Source organism: Thalassophryne amazonica, chromosome 3 (assembly GCF_902500255.1).
Source record: "Thalassophryne amazonica chromosome 3, fThaAma1.1, whole genome shotgun sequence".
NCBI classification, from domain to species: Eukaryota; Metazoa; Chordata; class Actinopteri; order Batrachoidiformes; family Batrachoididae; genus Thalassophryne; species Thalassophryne amazonica.
Window position 1 is genome coordinate 8,367,224 of NC_047105.1, and position 24,506 is coordinate 8,391,729.

At 40.3% G+C, this 24,506-nt stretch overlaps 1 protein-coding gene across 1 annotated transcript in view; it reads right to left on the minus strand.

The window, feature by feature from the left end:
* Window positions 1-11,437: 11,437 nt before the first annotated feature.
* igfn1.1 (immunoglobulin like and fibronectin type III domain containing 1, tandem duplicate 1) overlaps window positions 11,438-24,506 on the minus strand; it is a 90,249-nt gene continuing 77,180 nt past the window's right edge. Inside the window, exons 20-26 of the mRNA XM_034167521.1 lie at window positions 20,084-20,212; window positions 19,687-19,995; window positions 17,032-17,117; window positions 16,757-16,949; window positions 16,367-16,663; window positions 11,701-12,027; window positions 11,438-11,608 (exon numbers count right to left, since the gene is read on the minus strand). Coding sequence (XP_034023412.1) covers window positions 11,604-11,608; window positions 11,701-12,027; window positions 16,367-16,663; window positions 16,757-16,949; window positions 17,032-17,117; window positions 19,687-19,995; window positions 20,084-20,212 — 1,346 coding nt within the window. The 3' untranslated portion in view covers window positions 11,438-11,603. The remainder of the gene's footprint in view (window positions 11,609-11,700; window positions 12,028-16,366; window positions 16,664-16,756; window positions 16,950-17,031; window positions 17,118-19,686; window positions 19,996-20,083; window positions 20,213-24,506) is intronic.

Consider the following 24,506-nt stretch of genomic DNA (forward strand, 5'->3'; position numbering starts at 1 on the left):
ACTCCTCCCGACAGGTTTGAATGTGGGAGTACTATGGACCACATTCTTACACCAGGCGGTGTGGTTTAAGCTACCCAAAGTCTTACTTGTCCCTGTCAAGTGTACACATGTATGGTTAGCATGCCCAACTTTGCTTGAGAATAAAGGTTTAATCTTAGTCAATTTGGTCACTGGATAGATCTTGTCCCACTTAGAACATTTGTTGTTTGCCGCAATGTATGTCTGTGTCATAGCAGTCAGTAGACAGTCTTTGGGTAATGCTGCCGGTATTACCTGTAATATAGGTCTGGGTCCCATACACACAACACAGTCCTTCTTTGCTGCTAGTCCTGCTTGTTCTGCCATTAAAAGCCAATTGTTATTTTGTCCACTAATTCCTGTAGTTACTAGGAACCAGTCATCTGCCTTCATGTCTTTTGTGCCTTGTACAGACACCCCCTTTGCTTGTATGGGCACCCCCTTTGCTTGTATGGACACCCCCTTTGACGTACTTAAGTCGGTCAATATTGGTTGCTGTACTCTATCTGTTTCACAGAGGAAGAAATGGAAATACGGATCTTTTCCTTGTTTGTATACCCAAAGGAGGAACAACCAACAGTCTCCCTCTATATCAGGTGGGAATATGGTTCCTTTTTCTGTGGTATCCACCACTATAGACAGCTTATCATCTGTTTGATACATTTTGAGACTTTGACTCTGGTACTTAGCCCACTCGGTTTGTGCCCATCTTGGTGTCCATCTACTCCATTCATCGGCTACCAACGTTTCCCATCTCCTATCTTGTTGATCGTTGGTCATATACCATGAGAAACTATTTCCGTAATTAGTCCCTCTGTCACCATCCGGCATTCCATGGATAAGAGCACTATATGGTACAGAGATGATCACAGAAGTATTTCTAGGAATGCAGGCCTGTACACCAAATCGGTATGCATTATTCCCATCACAGCTATGTACTGTGGCATTGATTATCGGACTGGGGTCTTTGTTACTTCTTTTTGGTCTCTGCAATCTGTGGATGTGATCCGTATTATCATGTCCCGTGCTCATGGCTTTTAATAATAATACCAATTCAAAAAAGAAAAGTAGCATAACAAGGACTGTCCGTGGGGTCCAGAAACCCCCTTTCTTTTTATCTTTTTCTTTCGCCATTTCTGCACACTACAGCACACCTATGTTCAGAACAGTGGCTTCTTAATGTCTTCTGCTAGCTTTCGTGTCTAACCTGGATCTTAACACCAAGCTCACACACTATTACTAGTCTTGTCCTACTGTTCTTACTGTTTGTCTGTGTCTGCAGAAATGACTTTCTTACAGTGAGTTAAATGAATCCATGTACTTCTTTCCCCAATTTTCAAAGCTGTGGGTGTTGTGAGTAGTACTTGATAGGGCCCTTCCCATTTAGGTGAATGCCAGTGTTTTCTCTTGATGCTTCTTATCAACACCCAGTCTCCAGGTACCACTTTAGGGTCCTCCTGTGGAGAAATGGGATCATCAGTGTTTGGAACTCTCCCTCGTTGTCCTTCTAACATTTTTCTCATGTAATCCGCCAAATTGGCTTCCTCAGGTACATCCCAAATTTGTCCATAATATGGCAATCGATATTTTCTGCCAAACAATGTTTCATACGGTGTCAACCCCATGGTACTAGTTATGTTTATATACATTTTTACCAAATCTACACAATGTGTCCATGGTCTGCCTGTTTCCTCCATTGTCTTTCTAAGTCTGTTTTTTACTGTTCCATTCATCCTTTCCACTAATCCGGCGCTTTGTGGATGATAAGCACAATGATTTTTGAGATTAACCTGTAGTGCTTCTCCTACGTATTGCACTATTGCATTAACAAAATGCGCTCCGTTATCTGAATAGACTGTTTCTGGTATTCCAAATCGTGGGATGATGTCTTTGCATAATGCTTTAGCCACTGTAAGTGAATCTGCATGTTTTGTAGGGAACAATTCTACCCATTTTGAGAAGGCATCAATTATGACTAAACAAAATTCCTTCCCTTCATGTTTACTCAGCTGTATATAATCCATATGAATCACTTGAAAGGGATATTGTGGTGTTGGAAATTTACCTCTTTGGGGTCTCAAATTGCCTTGTGAGTTGTGTTTTGCACATATCATGCATGCTCTACAATGCTGTTTTGCATATGCATCGAACCCATAAAGACAAAAAATAGATTGCAATTGCGATATCATACCCCCTGATGAGACATGCGTCACGCCATGGCTCATAATAGCTGCCCATTTAAACATATTTTTTGGCAATATGGGTTTCTTTTGTGGTCATACGTACAAGTCATTTGCATACGTAGCGCCTTTAGCTATCCACATTTGTTTTTCTCTGTCTGTTGCCTGCTGTTGCATATCAGCAAGCAGTGTACGACCTATATACAAATCTGGAGTTGTTTCCTGTATAACAAAAATAGAAGAAGCTGCTGCTGCCTCTTTTGCTACTCTGTCAGCAAAATCATTTCCTTTTGAAACACTGTCAGAGCCTTTAGTGTGAGCCGCACATTTGCATATAGCAATTTGTTGAGGCAACTTCACAGCTTGCAGTAGGGCAGTTAGGAGAGTGGCATGAGTCACTGGCTTTCCAGATGATGTCACCATTCCACGCTCTTCCCACAGTTTTGCAAACACATGCACTGTGCTGAAAGCGTACTGGCTGTCTGTATAAATTGATACGGCCGTACCTTGAAACAGATAGCAAGCTGCAGTTAAAGCAACTAATTCAGCTGCTTGTGCTGAAAATGACGATGGCAATGAAGCAGAATCTAATACTTCTGAATTTGTGACGACAGCATATCCAGATTGTGTTTGTCCATAAGCATTTTTGGTGGAAGAACCATCCACATACACGATTGTACTGTTTGGGATGGGTGTGTCCCGGAGGTCTGGGCGTGCTTTTGTACAAACTGTTGCTACATCAAGACAATTGTGCGGCTCACCATCCTCAGGTAAAGGTATCAATGTGGAGGGATTCAATGTTGTACAGCGCTCTATCGTAAGGTGTGGCTGTGATAATAGCAAGGACATGCACGAAAGATGTCTTGCTGGGGACAAAAGGCTCATGTTTGTCTGCAACAAAAGTGCAGAGACTGCATGTGGAACTTTCAATGTCAACTGATGGAATAGAACAACATTACTGCTACTTTGAACAGCCATAGAGGCCGCAACAACAGCCTGTACGCATGGTGGTAAAGCACTTGCTACTGCATCCAATTTAGATGAGTAGTAGGCAACTGGCCTCAATTTTGAGCCATACACTTGAACCAAAACACTAGTCATGAACTTATTCTTACAATCAACTGTTTGAGTAAATGGTTTACTATAATCTGGTAGTGCCAAAACTGTGGATGACACTAATGTTTGTTTTACTTTTACAAAGGCTTCCTCAGCATCTTTGTTCCATTCCAACACGGTTGACATTGAAATATCATCTTTGTACATCAAATCAGAAAGTGGACTAGTCAACTCTGCATAGCAAGGAATCCATGCCCTGCAGTAATTTGTTAATCCAAGAAATGACATCATCTGCTTTTTGGTTTGTGGTTTTGGAGCGTGCAAAATTGCTTCCTTCCTATCAGACAGGATCGTGCGCCCTGTGGCTGATAACTCATGTCCTAAATATTTTACTTTATCCCTACACAACTGAACTTTGTTTCTACTCACTCTGTGGCCATTGTCAAATAAGAAACATAATAATGCTACTGTGTCAGTTATGCAGTTTTCTCGTGTGTCAGAGGCAATCAAAATGTCATCAACATACACTAATAGTTGGCTATCTGCCGGTGGAACGAAATTGGCTAAACATGCTGACATGACTTGAGAATAAATAGTTGGACTCTCTGCGTAACCCTGCGGTAATCTGGTGAATGTATATCGTTGTCCTTTAAAGGTAAAAGCAAACCAGAATTGACTATCTGGGTGTACTGGCACAGAGAAAAATGCATTACTTATGTCAATTACTGAGAAACTATTAGAATTTGGTCTCAGCGAATTTAACAAGGTGTGTGGATCTGGGACACATGGTGCTCTTTTAATCACAGCAGCATTTACTGCCTGCAGATCTTGAATCATTCTCCACCCCACTGAGGGCGGAGCCTTTTTCACAGGAAATATGGGTGTGTTACATGGTGAATCTGGACATGGCACTATTACTCCTGCTGTTAATAAATCCTCTATTACTGGCCTGATTCCTTCAATTGCATCAGGTTTCAATGGATACTGTCTTACACATGGTCTGTATTCTGTTTTTGGCCTTATAACTACAGGTTGTGCATTTTTAATCAGTCCTACGTCTGAAGGACCTGTTGTCCACAATCCTGACGGTACTGAAGAGAGAAGATCATCTTCTTCAGGACTCAACTGAAACACTCAGGATTGTGAAGTGGACACATCAATGTGTGTTCCAGCTGTCAGCACCAATGAGACATTAACTGGCACTTTATACAATTTAGTTGATGGACTGAACTCCGTTCGTGGTCCAACTCTGCTCCAATCAGAGGCTGACAAAGCTGTTATGACTGTCAGTCCCAATTCTTGCCATTCTGTCAAATATGGCTTACAAAGTGACATATGTAATGGCATACCTGTGAATTTCAATTTTGATACATCTTCAGTGGCGCCTGTTACTGTTATGACGGCTATTGAGTTGCCATCATGAATCAAATCGGTCATTGTCAGTTTCACAGGTGAAACATTTTTCAATTTAGTTTCATAGTCACCATCCGGACCTGGAGGATCTTTATGCCACATTGTGACATGCAGGTCAGGTGGTGACATCTGTTGTTCAGGATTTTTTAGTAGGGCTGTCGCTTGCAAGACGACATCTTTACCCCATCCTGCAGCATCTTCTTCTGAGATGTCAAATGTATAGTAATAGTGGAATGTGGGGTCAGCGCTTTCTTCTCTTACTATGTTAACGCCTCCTGTGCGTTCAACAACTAATTTCCCTTGTTCCACAATTATGGACAAGCCCAATGCAGTCAATCCGTCTCGTCCTAGGAGGTTAACTGGACATTGTGGCATGCTTAACACTGACATAGTACACGTCAGGCCAAATGGATCTGTCAACGTTATGGGTTTGGTGATAGGGACGTCTGATGTTTGTCCATTTGCAGAGCGAACCCTAAAGAGTTCGTTGCTTAATTGATGGACAGGTATGTTGTCATTACATGTGGTTCTACATGCTCCTGTATCACAAAGGAATGTCACTGGTCGTCCATTTACCAACAAAGTCACTTCTGGTTTTGGTACCGGATTTCCCAGCAAGGCACACAGATCCATATCGCAATCAGACTGCCTATATGATGTGGAATCATGGATTATGGATTCTAGTCATTGTGGATACTGTGGCTGAGGAGGATTATTCCGTTGTGGAATTCCTCCTGCTGCTCCCTCAGTAGGTGGATTCGGACAATTTCTATACATATGTCCCTCTCTTCCACAGTTCCAACAAATCAGGGGACCACGTGGTGGCCCTCCCTGTCTGGGCTGCTGTTGTGGTTGCCATGGTCCTTGACGTTGTGGCTGTCCACCTTGTCTATTTTGCCATGGCTTTTTGGGGCGTTTGCACTGCTTCTGCTGTCTTAAGTTACCCTGCTGGTAATATATTTCGTCATCTCCATGTGCTACATACACTCCTTTGTCGCTGTTTCTTGTCTTTTTCTGCTTTAAGACTTCTTCTGCATGACAGCAGTGTGTATGTGTGTCTTCCAATGTGCCTGTAGGCAATCCAATCCAATGTTTCTGTATCCAAGCTTTTATATCCTTATTGGAATGTTGGATCAGAGCGTTTTTCAATTGTTGTTCATACACAGGTGTTTCTGGCAATATGCCACTATGGACCCTAAACACATTCTCAAATCTGCACCTAAACTCTGTCCATGGCTCTCCTTCTTTCTGAGTTGTCCTGGTAATTTCAGTATAATTTATCTTTGGTCCTAACACTCCTTTTGCACGTGTAATCATAGCTTCCACTCTTGTTTTCAAGACTAGATCATCATGTGTCAGTGGTACGCCTTGTTGATCTGCAGGATTCCAGTCTCCGCGTACCTGACTCCATTTAGGGCCACATGCTTTCATCCACACCTGTTGGACTTCAGGTCCATTAAGGTGGTAAGATGTTCTAATGTTTTCTATATCCTGCATAAATCCCTCAATATCGACATGTGGCGATGGTATCATGTCGACTGCTGCTTTGATATCATCAGCATTCCATGTCCGATAAACGAGCATGGTTGGTAGCTGTCCTGCTGTTTCTGCACGAGGATTTGGTACTTCTATCATAGGATAGGCACCTCCCTGATCACTATGTTCCACCATGGGAGGGGCTGTAGGCACTTTTGCTTGACTGCGTGTTTGTGGTTTTTCTGGTTTTTCTCTTTTTACCTTAGGTTTTACTGCCAAATCATACTGTGGTGGCGGTACATCGTCATCCTCTGGTAGAGGAGATAAAGGTCTCTTTGCCACCGACGATCCAGCCGGCGGTGATTGTTGAGGCTGTTCTGGCTCTCTGTGCTGAATTATCACATCTTCTTCTGCCTTACCTACAGCTTTCTTTTTTCTTGCTTTCTCTAATCGTCGCTTCTCTGCTCCTTTCTGTCTGTTCTCTGCTTCCTCCTCCCAAAATGCCACTAAATCTGCCCCTACTTTCTGCATCTTTTTCTCATCACCTTTATGTTCCCGTTCTAACTCCTTCTTCAGCTTTTGTATGCTGATCAGGTTCAGTCGTCCGTCAAAGTCATGTTTATTTATCCAGGTCTCCAATTTCTTTGTTGCTTTTGGATTTTTTGCCTCCATAACTTTCCAGTCGTCAGTTGATAAATTTTCCTTATTTTTAGACGTCTTACCCCCCATTTTTATTATCCCTTGTTATAATTTGGACTTCAGACGGGGGCACACCTAGGGTGTTCTAAATCTGAAGTTTTCACACTTTCTTTGGACGTGACAATTAATTTGCCGTCGTGTGGTTGATTCCTTTCACCTCCCCGTAGGAAGCGGAATCACTTGCCTCTGCTTCCACACGCACGGTTGTCACTAACGTTGTCCAAAGTATTACACTTTCACACAGTTATTTACACTTGCGCAAAACACTATTTACACATAGAAACACTCCTAATAATCGTACGCGTATTCTTATGTCAGGGGAGCTCGCCCTCCCGTGAAATTTAACTAATGTCCTGCCTTAGGGGACTCCGCCGTCCCTGCCAAATTTAACTACCTTTTTACAGTGCACATATTTCTACCCGGGATTTCCTTTACGTATTAAAACAGAGGAGTCCGTATCCTCCTTCCGGAATTTAACTACTTGCGTCCCTCGCAACCGTAGAGGAGTCCGCCCTCCTTACAGAGTTTAACTGTGTTTCATTAACAGACGATTCTGTATCATCGCTTACGGAGTTTAACTGTTTTATGTGATCACTTTTATCCCCTACCGGTACGCGTATATAAACAGAGGAGTCCGCACCCTCCTTACAGAGTTTAACTGCTTTGCATTAACAGACGATTCTGTATCATCGCTTGCGGAATTTAACTGTTTATGTGATCTGATCACCACTCACTCAGTACTGTTTACAAAGAAATTTTACTCACTGACTCGACTTCCTGTCTGTCTTCTTCGGGAAAATCTCGTCAACCAGACGATGCCAACGGTGGTCGACAATTGCAGACACGATCAATCGATCGATCAGACCTTGGCCAAGGATTTACGTCTGGACTTGACGACCTCCGCCGGACACCTCCGGTGTTGTTGAGATCCCGGACGAGCCCCCAGTCAATGTTGGGTATTTTCTCCTCCAAACATTTTTTAAAACCTTTAACAAGACAAACAGAGTCAAGAAACACCAGTGAGACAGAAAATCAAATATTACGCGCGGAGTGCGGCCAGGCTGTACACCAAGGCTACACTAAAGTCTGGCCTGCTTTTCCGCTCTTTTTATTAAGAGACGCCCTCATCACATAAACAAGAAACTTGTCCTAAGGGTGGGGGTAATGACGCAAGACAAGTTTCTTCCCATAACATAAACGCATACGTCAAGTGCAGCTGTAAGGAAGAACACTTCAGGTCAGCACATCTCGTTCGTCTGTTGCAGGTATCAGCTGTTCTGCATCTGCCTGAAGTGTCCTGTCTTCCACACTCCTTCACACTAAACACCACATCACAATAGTCAAAACGTTCTCTTGCTCCCAGTCGTTAGAGGCTGCGAAAACAAAGTTATGTTATAACAATAAGTACATCCAGTCCTTCATTCCCAGCTCAGATTGACCCCAGAGTGCTAAAACAAAATTGAATTCTCAGGATTGCATTAAGACAGGTGCAAAACAGCACATCTCCGTTCTCATGAGAAAGAAGACAAAGCTAAAACAAGGTTGAATAACACGTACGTTCTCAGGGTGAAGTGCAAAACAGCACAACACCGTTCTCATGAGAAAGAAGACAAATGTACAAACGTTTAACAGTGATAACATATATACAAAATCTTTAACAGTTTCTTCCTGTTAAAAGGGAGTTTTTCCTTCCCACTGTAGCCAAGTGCTTGCTCACAGGGGGTCGTTTTGACCGTTGGGGTTTTACATAATTATTGTATGGCCTTGCCTTACAATATAAAGCGCCTTGGGGCAACTGTTTGTTGTGATTTGGCGCTATATAAAAAAAAAATTGATTGATTGATTGATTGATAATTTATTTAATCTCTGAACTTACATCAGTACTCCCTTTTCTCGTGAGTGGTTTTGCGGCTCAGTCTATACTTGACTGTCACCTCTCTGCTCCACCAGTTATTAAATCCTTACAGGAATACCACAGACTCTGTGACAAGCTCCCACATTGTTCGACATAGCGCCTGCCAAGAAAGCTGATTTTTTTTTTTTTTTTGAGACATTAATCACAGCCTCCAACAACCAAGGGACCACAAATGTCTCGAGGGACGACCATAACTTTGCTCCTCGTATGGGGTGGGAGCACTTTATTGATGAATCATGATTTTTTTTTTTTTTAGGTTCAGTGCCATTAACCCAGATACAGCCGTTCTTGTTGATGTGTCTGATAAAGAAACCTCATTTCATGATCACCACAGTTTCATAATTTAGGAAAATTAGGATTTGCTTCTTATATTTTAATTTCTGGTAAATCGTTGCTTTAAAAATGTGGTAATTGGTTAGAATTTTGGATTTACCTTTTACGAATTTGTGGTCTAAATAAATGTTTGTCCAGTTTCTGTCGACTTCGTAATAACTGAGCAGTGTGGGCTTTGACCATGACTGTGTATATTTCAAGTCATGTAATAAAAGTGGATGTGTGACAGCGACTCACCATTGTCAGACACAGCGAGATGATATAAGGGACAAGACATTCTTGAAAATATTTATTGCATAGGTCACTAAAGTCAGGGTCTTTGAGTTTTACCTTGGAAAAATAAAAAAAAAATGATGAAATGTCACCGATAACATGACGGATGTTATCAGGCTGTTTTTTTTTTGTCTACATTAGCAATGTTTTTCAAAAAGAAACACTGACAAAGTGCACTTAGTTATGCACATGTATTTATGAATTCGCAATGTGTACGGCCACATCAATGTAGCAAAGCATATATATATATATATATATATATATATATATATATATATATATATATATATATATATATATATATATATATATTAGGTACACTTTGGTAGTATCAGGTTTTACCTCTCTGCAGGTGTCGGCCAAATTCCAGGTGTCGTACACAAACATCTAACACCGCTCGCTGCACACTTAGAAAAGGCGGGGCTATTCACACTCCTGGAACGATAGTAGACAGCAGGCGACCACATTTAACCTGTCTGTGAAAAGTGTCGAAGTGCAACACGAGTGTGGTGTCACCTAGCAACATACTGTGTAACTGTGCCGACCCCCCCAGCACAAATGGCTTGTGGAGTGTGTTGTTGTCACCCCCCCCAACACAAATGGCTTGTGGAGTGTGTGTTCCTGCCCACACACACCATGAATCCAACATTGTCAGCTGTGGCTGAAGGTCCTGGAGTCCAGTCGCTTTGCTCATATGCTTTGCTGTGGACGTACAGCGCCTGTCAGCTGACCGCAGACTGTCAGCTAGACATGACCGTGCACGCAAGGTGTCAAATCAGACAGATGCATGACAAACACATAATAATGCATACATTAAATATTAAGTCGCATAACTACACCATGAAGTGCAAACATCGGCATGCTGTCATTGCGTGGAAATAAATTCAAACACATATTGGTTCAGCTGACTGCTGTATCAGCGCACCGCAATGCTATGCCATGCAGGAAATCACCCCACGGGATGTCCCCGCATTTTGTCAGTTGTTCCAACACTTTTTTCGCCGTAATTAAAGACTTCCTCTTCATCTACATGCCTAATTTGTCAAATTTTTTTAAATACGTTTATCTGCTTGTAGTTTTTAGTCATTTTACGCTGGTGTTATAGGCTAGTGATGGTAGTGCAGTGGTAAAGTTTCCTTCTGTTAATCAGAGCTTTTGTAAATTGCAGGTTTGATTCCTGCTGGTGGCATGTATTTTTTTGTTTCTTCATAGCAGCGCGCGACGTGTTTCCACATGTTCCAGCTCGTTTTTTTTTTTTTTCTCTACATCAGCAGCACGATGTGGTTCCACATGTTCCAGCTGCACAAGCAATTGAAAAGGTGTACCTAATGCAGTGGTTGCTGAATGTACGTGTGTGTATATATATATATATATATATATATATATATATATATATATATATATATATATGTATATATATATATATATATATATATATATATATATATATACACAAGGGTAGGCTGAAAGTGCTAAGGCTCACGATAATGCAGTTAATGCATTACTCCTTCATGGGGAGCCTTAGCACTTTTCAGCCTACCCTTGTATATATATATGTGTGTGTTTAAAACGTGTGTGTGTGTGTGTGTGTGTGTGTGTGTCCACATACATGGCAACAAGTGAAAAATCTGGCATAGATGTATTGTCTTAGTTTGTTGGAAATGATGCACACTCTACCACAGATATGACATTACACATCATAACGTCATGAAATATTTATTAACATCAAGCCCACACACAATTTCCCAGCAAGAACATTTTCAAATCAGTATCGTATAAACTTTCTCATATCTGTATTTCATAAATACAGTTGATTCCAACAAATTTCAGTTATGTTGTTTAATAAATTTTGCATTTAAATGTCCATGTATTAAATTGTGCTGGAAGTTTGAGGGAGTATTAGATTTATATTCCATAACATTTGATTTAACCTTCTGTCAGAGTAATATTTCAAAGAAGCATCATGTCTCTTATTACTCTTTAATATTAGAAGACAAAAAAAAAAGAAAGAACATAAACAAATTGTGATTGTGGGGTTTTCAGCAACATTTACCAACATTAGTAGTTTTGCACGTGAATTTGAATAAAATTAATCTTTGTTGAGTAGCAGCTGATGAAAATATTAACATGTGATATTAAAAAGCTTTACATTTGGCAGGGCTGGCTCTGTATTTTTGTCACTAATAATTCATTGTCTGTTGTTGATTTTAGGACATTTCAATCATCTTCATCATGTTGAGTTATTCTGGGAGGAAAAAAAAAACAGTGATTAGAGTTCAGCAGTTGTGTCTGCAGCATTTAACAAATTAAAACAGGTTCATGCTGGTAACATCTCACCTCTGACTGTCAGTTTCGTGGCACATTCTGCCCTGCCCAGAGGATTTTCTGCAACAACCTTGTACTCGCCGGTGTCTTTGGGGCCAACCGTCAGTATGAGCATTGAACAAACTCCATGGGTATTGGAGATGAAGTAATTGGTGTTGGTATTCAGGCTGATGTTGTTGCGGAGCCACGTCACATGAGGTGTTGGATCGCCTTTGACAGCGCAGGTCATGTAGCATTCATAACCTTGTGGTGCAGCGTGCATTTTCAGCGGAACGAGGAACTTTGGAGGACACTGTAGGTCGCACTGCTTTGTCTCCGGCATTCTCAAAATGAACTTTTCTGTGGGGTAAAAAGTTGTTATAAACATCACAGCATTAAATTAGTGTCGCAAGCAATGGAAGCATGCGTCAGGTTGCCATAGCTGTGGTTGCATCGTTAAAAAGAATTTACCTTCTGGGCATATAAGGGTTTTGGCATGTGCTATGGATTTGTAAAGAAATAGATCAAAGCAAACCAGAAACAAAGGGCGCATGTGTGTATGCTGCTGAAATGATTTATATATATCATGACCATATATTTGTATATCACTTCTCTAGAAACCACAACAATGACATGACTTATTCTGAAGATGGTCAGTATTGAAAAAAAGTCTATTTGAGGATTTTACACAAGTGTGACTCATGATGGTGCACAAAGGATTTTATTGTATAAACTCCAAAATGTGTCACTCTGTTGTTTGTATTAAAATCATAGTAGAGAAGCTTGAATCTTTGACTGGACTGGGTTGCTTGACGCGAGGACGTTTCGCTTCAAATCGCAGAAGCTTCCTCGGCTAAAATTCTTGCTCTGGTGGTCTGACTTCTGTCTTGACTCTTGTAGAGAAGAATAATCAAGAAGTCACAAAAGCTGGAGTTTTAAACCTAACCAGACCCCTCCTACAGAGAGGCAGACTGCTATAGGCTAGTGACTAAACAATAGCTCTAATTAGCACCTATTGTGCTCTAGTTAGCACCCTCCTAATGACAGGGCAGCTGTCCCTCCTAATGATGGGACGGAAGCCTCTCCTGATGGCTCCATTGACGACTCTGCAGATGACGTGAATGACTCATTACCATGAACAAAAGACTGAAACTGCTTTGACCTCACACATCGTCGACCTCACACGTCCTCGCATCAAGCAACCCAGTCCGGTCGAAGATTCAAGCTTCTCTACTATGGAAACCACCTGGACAATTGAGAGCCTACACAGAAATATTAAAATCATACTCCCTTTTTATTTGCCACAAAATGAATTTGTACTGACTCTAATTGATATGAAGTAATAACATTTTTTATGTTACATCCAAAAATTTGTTTTGTCCCTCCCTTTTGCTGGGAAGCATTTATTTTGGCAGTTTCCATCACAAATACACAGTATCCACACAATGGGCCTCATGTATCAACGTGCGTATGGCGATATTTGAGCGTATATGGGGTGCACGCCAAAACGGCTGCGCTACTTGGCATTTATCAATGTGGTCGTTGGCGTACGCTGCGCTGAAAATATACACCAGGTTGAGAGGTGGCGTAAATTATACACCAAAATGAACCAGCGCTGGAATCCACATAAAAATGTAAATTATCAACATGATAAACAGTGCCATTATACAAATCAATGCATATGTTAAATAAATAACACTTTCCTGATTATACTACATAATAATCAATACAAATCCCGCCTTTGCGGGATTGCTGGTCTATCGAGCACGATCCGTGGCCACAGCGCTGACTGCAAAGAAAGCGCTGCTCACCTTTTTCTCCAGAGCCTGGAGCCAGAGCAGCGCTGAGCTTAACTTTATGTGGTGTGATCATTTTAGACAATGAAATTAATAATTACAACTGTAGTGTTGTCCTTCCCTTCACCCGTGCTGCAATCAGGTTTTGTTTTCTCCATTCGTTTGTTACAATAAAATAAATAAAGAAATACACTTTAAAAATAAAGAAATCTGAAAAATTAGGTGTGGAAAAAGGCGCGGCATCAGGACGCAGAGGTGCGATCTGTGAAATACTGGTCAGTCAATATTAATAATTTCTTATGTGTCCAACCTCGTACGTTGATCGTTAAAATTTAATTTGTTAGTTCTAAAAGCCATCATAATTATTTATAGGAAAACATTCTATTTTTATTTGTCAAACAAATGTTTGGGCCTGAAAACAGTTTGGTCTTATTTTTCTACTAAGGTTTGAACTTTGAGAGTGTTTACACACGAGAGAAACGTGAGAAAATGTTCATGCCTGATTGAGAAAGTGTATAAAGTGGTTTTACAGGGGTTTTACAGCTTTGAAACGTCTATAATAATTGTAAAAAATAACGCTTACTACGTCGCGGTTTCGCGTATTACGGGCTATTTTTAGAACGTAACTCCCATGATAAACGAGGGACCACTGTAACACTTTTTTGATTATACTACAAAATAATTAATACGATGGCCGCTTTTGACGCTCTATTAGCACGCGTCGTGATTGGTGGAGTTCTTTTTCTTTGCCGTCTTCCTGGCTTCCATGTCGTTAATATGAGGGTTTGTCTGAATATTTATGGGCGTGTTTATTATAATTACGATTGTTTTCACCCGCCGCATTTATCAAGGTCACGTCAGTCGTACGCTGGAAATGGGCAGATGCGCACTGCTTGATACATGTTACGGCAACTTTGGTGTACTTCAAATTTACACCGTAAATTTATACAATACACCACAAGTGCGCAACGTTGATACATGAGGCCTAATGAGTGCCCAGAGCCAATTATCAGACCACCAACTTTTTTGAAGAAAGTGTGTTAAACGCCTACCCCAAAGTAAATTCATTCATTTTTATTACATTTTATTAAAGTTAACCCTCACCCAAAATGTAACAATTTTGTGACACTCAACAAAAATATAAACGCAACACTTTTGGTTTTGCTCCCATTTTGTATGAGATGAACTCAAAGATCTAAAACTTTTTCCACATACACAATATCATCATTTCCTTCAAATATTGTTCACAAACCAGTCTAAATCTGTGATAGTGAGCACTTCTCCTTTGCTGAGATAATCCATCCCACCTCACAGGTGTGCCATATCAAGATGCTGATTAGACACCATGATTAGTGCACAGGTGTGCCTTAGACTGCCCACAATAAAAGGCCACTTTGAAAGGTGCAGTTTTATCACACAGCACAATGCCACAGATGTCGCAAGATTTGAGGGAGTGTGCAATTGGCATGCTGACAGCAAGAATGTCAACCAGAGCTGTTGCTCGTGTATTGAATGTTCATTTCTCTACCATAAGCCGTCTCCAAAGGCGTTTCAGAGAATTTGGCAGTACATCCAACCAGCCTCACAACCGCAGACCACGTGTAACCACACCAGCCCAGGACCTCCACATCCAGCATGTTCACCTCCAAGATCGTCTGAGACCAGCCACTCGGACAGCTGCTGAAACAATCGGTTTGCATAACCAAAGAATTTCTGCACAAACTGTCAGAAACCGTCTCAGGGAAGCTCATCTGCATGCTCGTCGTCCTCATCGGGGTCTCGACCTGACTCCAGTTCGTCGTCGCAACTTCGCACAGCCATTGAAGAGGAGTGGACCAACATTCCACAGGCCACAATTGACAACCTGATCAACTCTATGCGAAGGAGATGTGTTGCACTGCATGAGGCAAATGGTGGTCACACCAGATACTGACTGGTATCCCCCCCAATAAAACAAAACTGCACCTTTCAGAGTGGCCTTTTATTGTGGGCAGTCTAAGGCACACCTGTGCACTAATCATGGTGTCTAATCAGCATCTTGATATGGCACACCTGTGAGGTGGGATGGATTATCTCAGCAAAGGAGAAGTGCTCACTATCACAGATTTAGACTGGTTTGTGAACAATATTTGAGGGAAATGGTGATATTGTGTATGTGGAAAAAGTTTTAGATCTTTGAGTTCATCTCATACAAAATGGGAGCAAAACCAAAAGTGTTGCGTTTATATTTTTGTTGAGTATACATTGTAAAAAGCAAAAAATAATGTGTTTTCACAATGTTTTTCTCATCTCTTCCTCATCTTACCCGTGATGATGTCATCAGTGTGCGCTGGTAGTGGATTAGAAGTTCATGTTGAAATGTGCACTTATTTTGAAAGACGCTTGTGAAAGTAAACAGGAAGTGTTTTGTGTGTATCATGGCGCCTTAACACTGTATTTTAACCCACATGGGTAAAAATCCTAAATTGTTTCCAGACAAGGAAAATTTTGCTAATATTGACAAAAGATTGTGAATCTTTTAATTAAATATTAATGAACAAAATTACTGTAGTGCAGAAGAAAACTCCTTTCCTGACTTACAGGTTAAAAACCGAAAAAGACTATGCTTTTAATATTAAAGAGAAATAATGCTCACATATGACCTACTGTTGTATTAAAGTGTGCGCTAGTTGTAATTGTTGAACTCTTGTCATCACTGGACAGCACTGTAAACATGTATACAAGATACACAATAAATTAACCACTTTGTATCCGTCAGTAATACTCCATAGATGAAAGAGCTGATAAATATCCAGGTACTGCATTCTTTAGCATGTTCCTTGTTCAAACATGTTTCTCCCAAATCAGTTATCATATATACACGTGATTGGCTCTTCAGTTGATAAACATCCATATTTAAATACCTTTTTTCCGGGAAATCAGCCACTTTTGAGATTCCGAGGGTTTGGAGGAGCCCATGTCATTCTTTGCATAGACACGGAACTTGTACTCTCGGCCCGGCATGATGTTGCAAGCTGTGAATTTGTTGTTGAAGATGTGGTCGGCAATCGTGTGCCACGCTCTTTTCACTGAGTCACTCTTCATCACCATGTAGTGCAGCCGGTCATCACGCTTCTCATCTGGGGACGGCGTCCATGAAATGGTAACTGTACCAGGGACATTCTCATCAAGCTCCACAGGACCTGGTGGCTTGGGCTCATCTGGAGTTCAAGTACAACATATGTATATTTTATTAAATTTACAGTATGCAGGAAAGAATATTTGTAGAATAAGTTGATGTTATAATAACTCACCTGTTACCCTAATTTCAACACTGAATGTTTCTTGGCCAACAATGTTCTTGACAATGATAGTGTAGATTCCAGTATCTGGGCGTTCTGCTGATGGAATCAGAAGTTGTGATGTTCCCTCTGCGTTGCTAATTGTCACTTTTTTAGATACTGGCACACCATCTTTGAGCCAGATGACCTCAGGCCAAGGGGATGCCTGCAAAGGACACAGGATCAAACCACTTCAGTGTACATGTGATACCACTTGTCGAGGTTATCTCAGTGGCCTTCTGTGTTACCTCAAAATTAATGTAGAAACGAGCAGAATTCCCAGCTCTCACAATCATGAAACTCTTGATTTTAGCATCTGTAAATCTTGGTCTCACTAAGAGAAGAGCAGCATGAAATGGTTAGGAATTAATTTTAATGAAAACAACTGTGTTTTACTGATAGAAAACTTATCAATAGACATATTTATATATGTCTATTTATGTATTTATATTTATATGGGGATATATGTATTTATTTATATATTTATACAGTTGTATTTGCATATATATATATATATATATATATATATATATATATATATAATATAAAATTGTGGTTTTATCATTGTAGGTATTTTTGGCTGTGGTGCCTACTGCATCACTTCAGGAGATACTTATATATGATCTATATTCAGATCACAGCATAATACTATATGATGGGTCATACCTGATGTTTGTATTTTATTGTTTAAGCTAAGATAACCACAAGATGTTTTTTATCTTTCTTTTTTTTTTGCCAAGTGATGGCAATTAGTAGTTTCAGTAAATATGCAGGTGTGCCATGGCACTAATTATGTCTGAAGAAACATCACTACTGCCATCTGTATCTAAATAAAGCTTTTTGCATGTGAGCGTTCAGGTTGTGCAAATTTTTTGTTTTGTTACTTATAGGAAAGGACATGTCATGAAAAATCACTGAACTAAAAGGAAAATAAAACAACATAAATATGGAATATTTTAATGCTTGCACACTACACATGGTAACATGCCTGCAAGCCTTCATTCCATAATATGTGATGAAAATCAAAATCAGCTTTACTGGACAAGTATGTGTGTACATACACACTCAAAAAATGAACTCAATTCAGTTATGTGCAGGATTTCCATCTAATAAATATTTGTAGCCTCAACTCAATAAAAGCATATCCATGCAAGATAATTTAATTTAATTTAATTGGGACTACATATATTTATTAAATGGAAATACAAGCCAATTAATCAGTTTTTTTGAATGCAGGGAATTTGACTCCAAATTAGTACAGCAGCTCTCATTGTACTTATGTTTTAAATGTTAAGTACGACATTGTGCAAAAGGCATTATATAGTATCTAGAATCATTTATAACAATGATGTGAGAGGTGTGTGTTTGTGGTGTCTGTGTGTTGGTCAGCTGCTCTGCATGTTTGTGCAGTAGGTGTTACAGAAGTATGAATAGTTTTTCAGTGATTGTGTTAGTATTTTTTCATTGATTTGCAGTAATAAAGTGTTCATCAGGGTGATGGCCTGTGTGAAGAAATTGTTCTCATGCTCAGTGATCTGTAGCGCTTCCCAGAGGGTAGACACAGGTTGTGTCGAGATGCATGGGGTCTCCAGTGATGCTTCTGTTAGGTTAGTACCTGTTATTTTATTTTTTTTTTTCTGCAGTACTACTGTAATAGTCTTTTGCAGTCTAATTAATTATTTAAATGTTTTATGCAATCTGACATACAATATCATTTTGGTTATTGTTGGGTTTGAGTGTATTCTGGTCATTCATTCATTAATTTTCTGCTACTTATCTCTGTGGGGATTGCAGTAGCACCAGACTGAGCAGCTCATCTCACACTTCCCTATCCTCAGCCAGACTGTGTAGTGCTAAAATGTTCCCAAGCCAGCTGGGAGATGTAATCCCTCCAGTGTGTATTCTGTTTGCACATGTAAATGTTTTGGAGGGTTGGTGATTCTTGGTAATATTCCCCATTTAGACAGTGAAAATTACAGTGTCCTTGAGCAAGGTGTTTTATCTCCAAGTTTCTCCCAGTGTGCAGTTGAGCACCTTGCGTGGCAGCATACTGACATCAGTGTGTGTGTGTGTGTGTGTATGTGTGAATGTGAGACATCAGTGTAAAATGCAGTGGATTTGTGTATCAGATAGAAAAGCGCTACAGAAATGTATTTTATTCATTTTCTACATCTATTTTTTTCACAGCGCTGTAGTTTGTAAAACTAAATATATTGTGAAGGACTATATGATAGTTTGTAACAGGGATTCTCAACCCTGCAGAAATTAAAGAACTGATAGAATGTATGGCTTGGGAAACCTGCTTTGAAATGTCTTTAATACTTCTTGTTAACTCTGGCAAGTACAACTGATATTAGGTGCAAACGCCATCTACTGTACAGGAGTTATTAGAGGGACCTAAGATAGTATAGCACTGTATCTAAATTAATGCTGTTAATGTCCATAGATTGAAGGAAGATAAGCCCTGCTGGAATATTATGATTTTCCATTCCTTGTTCTCCCAGAATATCTTCCATTGCAAATTCTGGGCCAGGCCATGTTCTGTGCTGCATCAGACTATAGCTGGAGTTCCTGTTGAACTCTTATTTTGCACATTGTTCCGGAGTTTCATTAGAAGGAACAAGTCATGTGCTGTGATGCCACCTGGGAAACGCTGTCACCCGCTAGACGGTTCAGGATTGTGCATCCACATCAAATTATGAATTCTATATTTAAGCTTACAGTCAGCTCAGGGTCTATATGTGCAGTCATGTTGTTTGTTTAGTTATACGGTTTGCAAAAATAACAAATTTGGAAGAAGCATTAGTTGGTTCTTTAAATAATGTTTTGTTTCAGTGAAGAAATGATTTTTGAATATTGTCTAACAATATCTGACATGTGGAGTGCAACATTAATTTTCTTACCAGGAGGAGGCATAGAAAGAATATAATTATCCAGCTCCTGTGGTTCTCCTTCTCCTCCGTCATTAACAGCAATGACTCTCACCCAGTACATGGACATTGACTTCATTCCTTTGACTGTGTAGAAAGTCATGGTTATGGCATTCAAATTGCAGTGATCCCATTCTGTGTTTTCTGCAGGTCTGATCTGCACATAATATCCTTTGGCTTCATCCTGAACCCCCTCAATGTACTTGGGTTCGGCCCAAGATAGGGACAGGGTTGTGTAGGTGGAATCTGTCACTTTTAAGTCGAGGACTTTGCCAGGAGGTTCTGGAACACATGATTCAGATGAGTGCTGAAAGTTGCAGGTGCAAGAACTGTAAGGATGAAATGTAGCGATGGATGAATCAACACCTACTTTTAGGGTCTCGAGCAAACACAAACTCAGATGGTGCACTGAATTCACCCGGTCCAGAATTATTGATTGCAGACACACGGAATTCATACTCCATACCCTCAATTAAGTCTTTAACAGCAAATCCCTGTCCTGTAAAGGAAGGTTGCATTTTTAATATAGGATGTCATGAACCATTCACATGCAATGTCATATTTGCATATCTTTCATCTTTATTGGGTGAACCCACCTACCACTATCAGCATCACTGTCAGTAAATAAGACAGTTTGCAGCACAAATCAATCCTGATGTGTAGAAACTCTGCATTTGTTGGGGCAGTTGGTTTGTCTTTCCGACACACTCATTACGTTGTGCCATTGTGGCTGTGTCCTGAGTTTGGTGACATGTTTCTGCCTTTTCACATGACAGACACAGTCTTTGTGTGTCATTTGCATTTGGATGGAGATCTTGCAGTAGACCCACAGTTTCAACATGCTCATGGACCTATTTCAGCATCACGTTCATGGTGGAACAATGTAGTTTTATTGTCTTGGCGGTGTTGTTTGGACTTTTTTAATCTAAAGATAAAAGCCACAACTAAATGTGAGCCCTCTGCTGCCTCCTCATACCTCACCCCAATAAATTATGCAATCACCCTGCATGCATGACACGACAGCCTGTCACACATTCATACAGAGGCATTTCTGGATGTTTTTATCTGCAAGGAGACTATTTTGCATGCACAAAGAGGCACAATGAATGATAAATGCATCACATGCCACATTTTTTAAAGGCGGCACACAACTGCATTCACGTGGCAGATTACTGAGGATTTCATCCACCTCTCCATATAAAGCCACATAAAACATGTCCAGCACAAATAACTGAGCGGTTTTTCAATCAGTCATGCTGCACACGTAAGGTTTTCATGGAGGGAAACGAAAAAAAAAAATGTGGCTTTTCAAACACAGCTGCTGGTCATTCATAAGGGCCCCTTCACACATAACACGAAGATGCAGAAACCAGAAGAAAATCTGCAAACCAAAAACGAAATGGGGAACCACAAAACATTCCACCTGCTGTCGGGAGGGACACATGTGCCTTATACCGCGGCGGCGGTTTCATGCACACTTGTGTTCGCGCAAGGAAGAAGGGAAGAAGGGAAGTCATGTACAATGGCAGAGGAAAAAAATTAATAAAACACCACAATTTATAATACTTCATTTCTGTTATAAAGAGAGGTTTTAGCCTCTGTTCTCCCTTTTATGTTGTACATGAATTACCTGATGCATGCTCGAGCTCTTATGCTCTTATCTCACGAACAGCCGCCTCCCGTCTCATGAAGAGTCAGGCTCTCGCGTCATGAACACATCAGCTAGCATGGCGTGTCCAGCCTGCAGTGATCCACTGCAAATTATAGTGGGCGATTTTAACATCCACACAGATGCTGAGAATGACAGCCTCAACACTGCATTTAATCTATTGTTAGACTCGATTGGCTTTGCTCAAAATGTAAATGAGTCCACCCACCACTTTAATTATACTTTAGATCTTGTTTTGACTTATGGTATGGAAATTGAAGACTTAACAGTATTACCTGAAAACCCCCTTCTGTCTGATCATTTCTTAATAATTTACATTTACTCTGATGGACTACCCTGCAGTGGGGAATAAGTTTCATTACAGTAGAACTCTTTCAGAAAGCGCTGTAACTAGGCTTAAGGATATGATTCCTTCTTTATGTTCTCCAATGCCATATACCAACACAGGGCAGAGTAGCTACCTAAACTCTGTGAGTGAGATAGATTATCTCACCAATAGTTTTATATCCTCATTGAGGACAACTTTGGATGCTGTAGCTCCTCTGAAAAAGAGAGCCTTAAATCAGAAGTGCCTGACTCTGTGGTATAACTCACAAACCTGCAGCTTAAAGCAGATAACCCATAAGTTGGAGAGGAAATGGAGTCTCACTAATTTAGAAGATCTTCACTTAGCCTGGAAAACGAGTCTGTTGCTCTATAAAAAAGCCCTCCGTAAAGCTAGGACATCTTACTACTCATCACTAATTGAAGAAAATAAGAACAACCCCAGGTTTCTTTTCAGCACTGTAACCAGGATGACAAAGAGTCAGAGCTCTATTGAGCCGAGTATTCCTTTAACTTTAACTAGTAATGACTTCATGACTTTCTTTGCTAATAAATTTTAACTATTAGAGAAAAATTACTCATAACCATCCCAAAGACATATCGTTCTATTTGGCTGCTTTCAGTGATGCCGGTATTTGGTTAGACTCTTTCTCTCCGATTGTTCTGTCTGAGTTATTTTCATTAGTTACTTCCTCCAAATCATCAACATGTCTATTAGACCCCATTCCTACCAGGCTGCTCAAGGAAGCCCTACCATTAATTAATGGTTCGATCTTAAATATGATCAATCTATCTTTATTCGTTGGCTATGTACCACAGGCTTTTAAGGTGGCAGTAATTAAACCATTACTTAAAAAGCCATCACTTGACCCAGCTATCTTAGCTAATTATAGGCCAATCTCCAACCTTCCTTTTCTGTCAAAAATTCTTGAAAGGGTAGTTGTAAAACAGCTAACTGATCATCTGCAGAGGAATGGTCTATTTGAAGAGTTTCAGTCAGGGTTTAGAATTCATCATAGTACAGAAACAGCATTAGTGAAGGTTACAAATGATCTTCTTATGGCCTCAGACAGTGGACTCATCTCTGTGCTTGTTCTGTTAGACCTCAGTGCTGCTTTTGATACTGTTGACCATAAAATTTTATTACAGAGATTAGAGCATGCCATAGGTATTAAAGGCACTGCACTGCAGTGGTTTGAATCATATTTATCTAATAGATTACAATTTGTTCATGTAAATGGGGAATCTTCTTCACAGACTAAGGTTAATTATGGAGTTCCACAAGGTTCTGTGCTAGGACCAATTTTATTCACTTTATACATGCTTCCCTTAGGCAGTATTATTAGACAGCATTGCTTAAATTTTCATTGTTACGCAGATGATACCCAGCATTATCTATCCATGACGCCAGAGGACACACACCAATTAGCTAAACTGCAGGATTGTCTTACAGACATAAAGACATGGATGACCTCTAATTTCCTGCTTTGAAACTCAGATAAAACTGAAGTTATTGTACTTGGCCCCACAAATCTTAGAAACATGGTGTCTAACCAGATCCTTACTCTGGATGGCATTACCCTGACCTCTAGTAATACTGTGAGAAATCTTGGAGTCATTTTTGATCAGGATATGTCATTCAATACGCATATTAAACAAATATGTAGGACTGCTTTTTTGCATTTGCGCAATATCTCTAAAATTAGAAAGGTCTTGTCTCAGAGTGATGCTGAAAAACTAATTCATGCATTTATTTCCTCTAGGCTGGACTATTGTAATTCATTATTATCAGGTTGTCCTAAAAGTTCCCTGAAAAGCCTTCAGTTAATTCAAAATGCTGCAGCTAGAGTACTGACAGGGACTAGAAGGAGAGAGCCTATCTCACCCATATTGGCCTCTCTTCATTGGCTTCCTGTTAATTCTAGAATAGAATTTAAAATTCTTCTTCTTACTTATAAGGTTTTGAATAATCAGGTCCCATCTTATCTTAGGGACCTCATAGTACCATATCACCCCAATAGAGCGCTTCGCTCTCAGACTGCAGGCTTACTTGTAGTTCCTAGGGTTTGTAAGAGTAGAATGGGAGGCAGAGCCTTCAGCTTTCAGGCTCCTCTCCTGTGGAACCAGCTCCCAATTCAGATCAGGGAGACAGACACCCTCTCTACTTTTAAGATTAGGCTTAAAACCTTCCTTTTTGCTAAAGCTTATAGTTAGGGCTGGATGAGGTGACCCTGAACCATCCCTTAGTTATGCTGCTATAGACTGCTGGGGGGTTCCCATGATGCACTGAGTGTTTGTTTCTCTTTTTGCTCTGTATGCACCACTCTGCATTTAATCATTAGTGATTGATCTCTGCTCCCCTCCACAGCATGTCTTTTTCCTGGTTCTTACTTGCCTCTACTGGTGGTTGGCTCTCACTGCGGTATTGTATCACTTCCTGTTCCGGAGCACAGCAGTGTTTTGCTGTATCTGTTAGTTGTTTAATCTGCACAGTTAGATTGATCTAGTTATCTAGATAACTATTTGTTTCACAGTGTAATCTTCACGTGCCTTAACTAAAGCACTCCCTCTGCTGAATCACCTCTAAATTATTTACACATTATTCACTTTGTGTGTTTTAGGAATCCGCTAGCTTAGCGCAGCTACTAGCTCTTAGCCGATTTAGCTTGGCGGCTCTCCTGTCTCTCCTGCACTTTTCTGCTCTGGGTGTGAAATGTTTAGTTATTCCTCGGCCTCCTTTAGCAGTAATGGTACTTGTAATAAGTGTAGTTTATTTGTAGCTTTGGAGGCCAGGCTGGGT